Here is an 8,294-nt window from a genome sequence, read left to right as displayed (position 1 = left end):
GCAGGCCTCCTTTCACTCACACTGGACAGGCTGACCTGTATGGATATTTACATCAACCCCCTGTGAGGAATTACGTTTCTTTGGACAACTCTATATCAAGGTAAGAGTTTAAACCCCACCGTGTTAGCACTGGTTGCGCAGCTCTATGTGAACCGCAGGAATTTCAGAGGTGCACGTTGAGGGAGTGGTGAGAATGATTTATCTCACCATTTTCACCAGAGCTGCACATACAGGGAAGATAGATCCGCACAAAACAGACTTATGTGCGGCGTTTACATCTCAATACACTGCCCAGTGAGTGGCTCTGTCTTCCCTGTAAAGTTTATGTTTGTGGTCCCGCTTGTGCATTAGTAGTTAACTAACCAGTGCTAACCTCATCATGCAGATTCAGCCCGGTGAGGAGCTTTCGCGTTCGCCTTGTAGTCACGCATCATGCTGGTTTTATATTATTTTAGTATTATTTTTCCAGTTACAAGATGCATCAAATCATATTAATGCAAATGCTTTATCCACTTAGTCAGCCAGAGTTAATACACGTGGCTGCGCAGAGATCTGTAAAACTTGTCCCATAAACTCGAGCAACCAAAACAGTTTGTGTGGCAATTATTAAAAATTCATCAGACATGAAATAGAAGTGTTACCAAAGCCACATTAGCAGCGTTAAATTAAGTCTGCTGCTTTGTTATGCATTTCTGAACGCAGTGCAGTGGATTTAACTCAGTGCAGTGGATTTTACTGGTCCAAGGCTCTATGAGGCCTGGAGCAGAATTTGACATAGGAGCTCCTCTTGCTGGTAAAAGCATCAGCACCTCCAACAGCTTCTTTGTTAGATTGAGTGAAAACTGGGAGAGGGGTAGTTTAATTAGCCAACCTATAAACAATTAGTTATAATTGCAGTTTACTCATTTGTATTTGTGAACAAACATAGCTTAAACTCAAAAATTAAACTCATAGCATCAGATTGAAACTATGTAACTATGAATATTGTTCTTTGAACTTTTACAAAGTAAACTTGCCAGCTCCTTAAAATCTTACATTTAAATCTTTAACAATTTAAAATCTAATTTATATATGTTGAAACCATAAATCAAATTTAGCAGTACTGATAATCTCAAACAACTGTTACATTTATTTATCTGTGGTCTGTGTTAAAATATTAACATTTATGGGGCCCCTGAAGCCCTGGGAGGCCTTATAGAGCCGCTGACTTAACTTGGATTAGGGCTGTTGTAAATTAATATTTTAGTAATCGAGTAATTATCGATTATTCTTACGATTAATTGAGTAATCAGATTAAAAAAAAATTATAAAATAAAATATTGGTAAATCTGGCGTAACACCGGTATTACTATCAGATATCAATAAAAGTCCAATTTTTCATATTTGAGCATCTCCAACAGTTACTTGGTTGTAGTTTACAAAATTAACCTGTAACAATAATAGCTCACTTTCTAAGTTAACCAGAAGAAAAGTTATACAAAGATCTGAAATTATATTGAATTTAATAATAAAGAGGCAGGCTCAAATGTATTCATCTTCAGTCAATTTAATAGATGAACTCTCACCTTGTCCAGCCATTTATAGCTTTTGTGTTTATGTTAGTGACGGGATTTGACACTTTCGTTTGTCACACACAGAAGCACATCTACCAGCTATGTACCGCCACAATGCGCTCCGTCACCCGTTTGTTGAGACCGGGATGGAATTAAATTTATTGTGCGGTTCGTCTGTAAAGCTACACTTACACTATAAGCATCAATTACTCAGCCACCCGTCCTCTCCCGTCCATCTGCTTACATAAACTTAACATCTTTAATACAAAAACACGGTGGACCGCCGGTGGATCACCTTGGCATCCCGACCTCCGGGCTTAGCAAGTTTTCTAGGGAAAACCCTGATCATGGCTCAACACGTCGGGCTGATCCTTCTAGACGTGTTCTGCAACCTTATAGGCACTTTTCCGCCAGTTAATGTGCAGTTTGGTTTTACACTAGGTCGTGAGATTTTCAATTATATGTTCTGTTCCTCACTATTGTGGGCAGAATGTGGTTCTGATGGACTCCAATAAATTATTAAAAATTTATATCTGGCCTAAACAAAGATAAAGACTCAAATCAGCTGATTATTTTTGCGATACATATAAAAACAATTACATTCTGGAATTTTATTTTCTTGAATTTTCAATCATACTGTCAAAAAAGTGGCAAACAAATAGCCAGTTTAAAAAAAAAAACTCTACAGTGGTCTAGTGTCTTATGTAACCCTGTGTAAAAAGACAGAAGCCAACATTCCTACCAGATCTGCATATTTTTTGCACAGTGCTGCCAGTTTCTCTTCAGGCGTGGCAAGAGAATTCAGTGCCTGCATCAGCAGTACAACCTCCTTTCCTGCAGGGAAAATGACAAGACAGCCAAAGAAACACATTAAAAATAGTTTAACAAACAGATCACAACACTAAAAGCTCCAGTACAAGAACTCAACACATTACTTTTAGATTTATGCCATCTTGGCAAATTATTTCTCATACCAAGAAATTTTGCACAAATTAAAGAATGGACATTAGAATGAAACTAGTAAAAAGGAACAAAACTGTAACTAATGATATATTTAAGCTGTTTTGAAGCCAAAGATCAAACCGAAATAATTTTTAGTCAATTTTATATAAAACAGCTGCTTCAAACATCAGCAGACCTAAATGTAGCTTCCCAAACCATTACTAACTAGTGTTCAGAGTGCGCATGCACCAACATGTATGCAGGTTGGTGCATCTGTTGCGGTTACTCCTCTGGTCTTTTTACTTTTTCATGTTTTCTATTTATTTATTTACAACATGAATTGCTTTTTGCACTTTACTAGAAGCTCATCTTCAACATTGTTGACTAAGAGAGTCTAAATCTTTTTCTTTGCTGCAGAAATATGTTTTTTACTCTGCCAAGTAAAACAACTTGGCCACATTGTTTACACAAGGGATCAGCTAATTGCGCTGAAGCCGGAAGGCATGGTGTTCAGTTCTGGAGAAGGACACATCGGGGCTGCAAAAAAGGAAACAAACAGCTGAGGAGAGCAACAAGCAAGAAACAGCAGAGGCTTATGGAGAAGAGGAGCAACAAGCTGTTTCTCCCCTCCCGTTACCATGGGCAACATTAGATCGATGGCTAACAAGACGGATGAATTAACAGCACTGGCCAGGAGCCAGAGGGAGTACCGGGAATGAAGCTTATTGTGTTTTACAGAGACATGGCTGAACTCCGACATTCCTGATGCCAATGTCTCCATCAAAGGCTATGAGACTGTTCAGGCTTACAGGGATTGCATCAAGAACATAAAGCAGTATTGAGGGGGGGTTGCTGTTCAACTAAACAACCGTTGGTGCAATCCTGCTCATATAACGTTCAAGGACCAAATCTGTTGCCTGGATGTTGAACTGTTGGCGGTTGGTTGATGTCCATTTTACTTGCAAATGTGAACATTCCCATGTTATTCAGGTGACTGTTTACATTCCTTCCTCTGCTAAATGCCACGATGGCCATGATGTCTGGACATTCGACTGTATTCATGGTTATCAAGGGTGATTTTAATCATGTCACCATGGACAAAACCCTGCCCAACTTCACCCAGTATGTGGTGAAGTTGAGCTGTCCCACCAGAAAGAAGAGGTCCAGAGTTCTTTCTGTTAACGTAATGCATCTTTTATGTTAACTGTATGCTAATGTAAAAGATGCATACAGTACCTCTTCCCTCCGAGTGGAGGGAGTGGAGAGGTGCACCTCAGTTTTTGTTACATACATCTGGTAAAGAGACAGCCTGCAACCATGAGGACAGCCAGGAAGTGGTCAAAGGAGGTCAATGAGACACTACAGCAATGGTGCTCAAAGTCGGTCCTCGAGGGCCGGCATCTTGTATGCTTTAGTTCTCCCCCTGGTTTAACGCACCCATCTTCAAATGATGGCTCATTAGAAGACTTAAGAAGAACACTGACATGCTGAAAAGGCTGTTACTACCACCAGGGACTACGAGGCTGGTCCACTAATGCACCAGCTAACCAAGAAATGCATACATACATTTAATCAGTGCTTTCACAGAGCAGCATGTTGAGACATAAACACACACGCCACACATAATGTTTTGTTCACACAGATATACTATTGTCACTGCATGCTTAACGCGCACCTATAATTGCGGTTCACATTGAGCTGTGTGAGCAGAGCAACTTGACTCATACCTTGATGTAGAGTTCTCCAAAGAAACATGAGTTCTCACAGGGGGCTGAGATAAATATCCATACAGGTGAGCCTGTGCCCAGTTTAAGTGAAAGGAGGCATGCGCCGATCCACGCCCACGTAAACTTTAGAGATTCAGCCGTGATAGCGCGTGAGGCAGCCAATGCACAGAGGCGCCAGCGGTGTGATTGGCTGAGCATTTCACTGCACTGCCAGTGAAATGCTCAGCGCAGCAAAGATGCTTGTAGTTAGCTAATGCTTAAAAAAAAACAAGCAATGCTTAGCCTGGCTGGAGAGCAAGTAAAGACTGGCGGCCCGTCAGGCTTATAACACAAGGGGACTTGCTGTTAAATACTGTATTACTGATAGCATGTTTTTCTGTTGCTCTTCTGATTGAATACTTGATGCATTGTGCCTGCATTTTTTTGTATGTTTTTCTCTAAATTAAATGATTTTATGATTCCATTTATACCCTAAATCAAAATCAGTGATCAGGAAAAAATCTGATCGGAGCATCCTTACCGTTTACATACTAATAGGTTAAGTGAATGACATTTGGATTTTTCCACTGAGCAGCAGAATCTCTAATCCAAATGTTGCTGTTTTAGTGTTTAACAGTTTGATCCATGCACCTCCTGCAGTTTTGAGCATTGACTAATCTGGACTGGATTGATCTTTGACCCCCACCACCAAAAAATATACTGACTCCACCTACACATCACATATAAACAAAGGCAGGCCAAGTGTCCTGAGTGTAATCAAACATTCAACCTTTGCTCACATTTTGTTCTATCAAAATAAAATAAACAAACCATATTTTAACTTTAAAAAAAAACTCCATAACATTATGAAAACTCAGCATTGTTGAGAGGAAACTGATAAAGGAAATGGAGATGCGCAAGCAGCAGTTTTCCTACCAAAAGCCTTGTCGTCTCCAGCCTTGGGGTCTCCTCCAGGATCAAGCTCTGCCTCCCCCAGGTCACTGGGACTGTCCTCTCTACCCGGGGTTTCCCCTCTCTCTTCCTCAGGCCCGCACAGACCTAAATTAAACCCTGCGACTTCCTCCTATAAACACACACACCATTATGACAACACATCAGTTCTAATATCCCATTAAACAACACTGAGCTGGAGATTTCATTGAAAACTCCAGAAAAGGTAAGGGCTTAAATCTTTAGTTGTATGTCAAAAGTTATGCTGCAGGAGTAAACTTTAACTTTGTTTCCCCAGCACAGTGATTCCCAAAGTGAGGGACACAGTAGCCATGTCTGAATTCAGGGTCTGCATCCTTCAAAGGACCCAGTCCACTTATATGGGTCTGACAGATGTTAGCAGAATAATCAGTCCCCTAAAATATTATGTTTTCAGGCTTGATGTTATTTTTTGTTAATAAGTTGTCACTTGAACACAGCAGTGGTTGATTAGCTAACTTCAACACCGATAGTGATCTGTCAGTGAGTTCATCTGTGGGTCGCCTTTGATTTTTGTTAACCAAACAGCACCTTAATAAAGTAATAATTACTGTGATTATTATGATTATTTTATTGATTCAATAATTTGAACATGTTTTGTTGAGGTTTTTTGTCTTTAATAAAGGTTTAAACTTTTTGGACCTTAGTGTATATTTTTTGATTTTTCAAAACCAGAGAAATGAGCTCATCTCAGCTGGTGGTCTTCAGTTTCTCTGCTGAAGACCCTACAGGCCAGATCAACTTAAAACCTTCCTGAGATCGACTGGTTGGGCACACCTGTTCTAGTGCAACCTCTCATTTACACATATTGGTATCTGATGCTACATGTTACTCAGCTCTCACAAAAATGTTCTTATTAACCAAAGGAGGACCCAGCAGAAAACATTTTGGAAGCCACTGTCCTAACCATAACTTGGTGTAAGTAGCTCTCCTTGTCTACTCTCTAACCAACAACTCAGCCTCATCTTAAAACAAAGTTGATCTTGTATTATATGTAGCCCATAACAGGACATGCTGACAACAACCTAACTGGAAACTGAAAATCTTGATCAGTTATAAAATTTACTTTCTGACAGATCCTACCATCACAAATTATATTTTTACCTAAAACTCTGAGCATTTTTTTCATTTTTGTGATCAATATATCTGTAGAAAATGAAGTCAGGGAGCTTCGAAAAACGTTTGTAAATATTAATTTAAAAGGTGCAAAATAATCTAGCAGATTAAACCCAAGAATAGCCAGCACATAAGAATGATCACATTGTCATGTACCTGACATGGACTATCCAGATCAGTTGGGGATTCACTGCCGCTCACTATTCTTCTGTTTGGCAGATCAATCTCACAAATTCCTGGCGTCTCCATCGGTTTTGATCCAACCCTAGAAATCTAAACAAAAGAATGGTTAGAATTTAGACTCACTATATTAAGCTGTATAGTAAAAGTTTTGCCAGACTGTGTGACCCTAAAACCCATTTGTGTCCTCCAGGTGAATTTACAAAATTAAAGAAGAGAGAATCTGCCCTGACTGTGTGGGAATACAACTAGCTGTCAGATACTGGGCCAAGCTGGATCTTCATGGCAGGGACCATGCTTGAGTTTTGGATCAAAACATGCCCCTGTAAAGTTCAAATAAAAACTTCCTCCAGTCAAAGATCTTAAATGGTTGATCAACTATGTTAAATTAACACTTAGAAGATGATCCAATGTCTAAGTGTGTCTGTAGCAACACAGCTTCAGACCCAAGCTATGTTGATCAAGTCTCAACAAAGAAAAAAAAATAGAAATGTGTAAAAAGACAATGGTAACATCTGTTGAATAAAAAAGAATACATTGTGGGCAAGTTCACTATTCTATAAATGTTGCTGGATCCATCTTTGGGAACATAAAACAGTACACTACTGGAAGGGTCAGAATTCTGGTTCCAAGAAACTTTTATTCGGCTGTAGCTTTTTGGACGCCAGAGGAAACCTCTAGCAACTCATCGTTGTTGACTGCGTTCACTCAGAGTTGTTAGAATTAGCAGGTGTTTAGCTTGACCCCAACATCACCACCAGCCTCACTGGATCCTTTAGTGTGGAAACGAAACCAAAAAGACCGGAAAATAATTGTTTGAATATACAATAAAACAAATACACTTCAAATTACTTTAAAAAGTTGAAAAAAAAATGCTGGTATTTACTATATAAAAATATTTAAGCCTAAGCTAAATTTGAAACGGTACATCGTTTCGCTTTGTATATGAAACGGTGACGAGAAACCCCAGATCGAGTGGCAAACGTGATTTTCCAGATAAACAAGTTTTCTGGAACCCTCTGAGGGCAGACTTGAGCGGAACGCATGTGTTCCCACTCTGTTCCGGTTCGTTTTAGCAACATGGCTTCATTCTGCTCCGTGTGAACGGAATCTCACTGAAACACAAAGTGTCTCTTTCCCAGAAACTTCTAAAAATATTATTCGGAACAGCAAAAAGTACAGCTGTCGAGATCAAACCGTAAAAACATCTACGTTACACGGTGTTACGTAGCTACTGCTAGCGAGCTAATAGTTAGCTTAAAGCTAACTGACGCTAGTCTTGTTGGCGAACTTACTTCAAAATGTTGAACAAATGAAAACAATCACTGCGCTGTAGACCTCTTTGTAGAACTTCGTCCATTGCGTTCAGGTAGCGTAAAGTCTGCATCCCACAATACCAAACACTCCAATAAACAGTCCTAAAAGCACTCACCTGAATATTTTCACTGTACAGCTCGAATGATGTCAGAAGGTAGTGTGAAGTTAACGCATACAACATCCGGGTATCACCTTTCAAACTATAACCACTGATGGGTTTCCAAAAAACGGAAACATTCATTTTATCTACTTTGTAGTTTATCGTTCTAATCTTGTTTAGCTTAGTCTGTGTTTTTTTTTTAAATATTAGCCGATCCATCTCTAATGTTAAATTAAAGACCAGAGCAATCTGAATTCAAATTGTATTATTTTAACTTGAAGGTGAAACTCTTCATATCAGTCAGCATCGTAAGCTTCTTCATGCAAAATTTAAACCAAGGGCAAAAACGACCATTTACCTGTGCCCTCCAAACAGGACTTGTATCTTTTC

The 8,294-nt window shown here is 39.3% G+C and overlaps 1 protein-coding gene across 3 annotated transcripts; it reads right to left on the bottom strand.

Annotated features, from left to right (window-relative positions):
* Nucleotides 1-2,229: 2,229 nt before the first annotated feature.
* LOC103132845 (gamma-taxilin-like) lies at nt 2,230-8,023 on the bottom strand. Of its 3 annotated transcripts, none has more exons than XM_007544620.2 (4): nt 7,920-8,023; nt 6,464-6,580; nt 5,138-5,285; nt 2,230-2,387 (listed from the first exon to the last, which is right to left on the bottom strand). In XM_007544620.2, the coding sequence occupies exons 1-4, from the start codon at nt 7,983-7,985 to the stop codon at nt 2,254-2,256; spliced, it is 465 nt and encodes a 154-aa protein (XP_007544682.2). In that variant the 5' UTR covers nt 7,986-8,023; the 3' UTR covers nt 2,230-2,253. The 3 variants fall into 3 exon arrangements, with proteins under 3 accessions (XP_007544682.2, XP_016523101.1, XP_016523102.1); XM_016667615.1 differs by lacking the exon at nt 7,920-8,023 and adding an exon at nt 7,783-7,886; XM_016667616.1 differs by lacking the exon at nt 7,920-8,023 and adding an exon at nt 7,094-7,260.
* Between the last annotated feature and the right edge of the window lie 271 nt (nt 8,024-8,294).

This window comes from Poecilia formosa, unplaced genomic scaffold (genome assembly GCF_000485575.1).
Source record: "Poecilia formosa unplaced genomic scaffold, Poecilia_formosa-5.1.2 Scaffold1393, whole genome shotgun sequence".
Classification (NCBI taxonomy): domain Eukaryota; kingdom Metazoa; phylum Chordata; class Actinopteri; order Cyprinodontiformes; family Poeciliidae; genus Poecilia; species Poecilia formosa.
The sequence above is the reverse complement of the archived record's forward strand: the minus strand, read 5'-3'. Positions and strand labels throughout refer to the sequence as shown.

Excerpts from the sequence above, each read along its gene's own strand:
- LOC103132845 (XM_007544620.2), bottom strand. The coding sequence starts at position 7,985 with ATGTTGTATGCGTTAACTTCACACTACCTTCTGACATCATTCGAGCTG. Across the intron at positions 6,581-7,919 it reads TGTACAGTGAAAATATTCAG|ATTTCTAGGGTTGGATCAAA; the intron begins GTGAGTGCTTTT and ends TCTTTTGTTTAG. Across the intron at positions 5,286-6,463 it reads ATCTGGATAGTCCATGTCAG|GAGGAAGTCGCAGGGTTTAA; the intron begins GTACATGACAAT and ends GTGTGTTTATAG.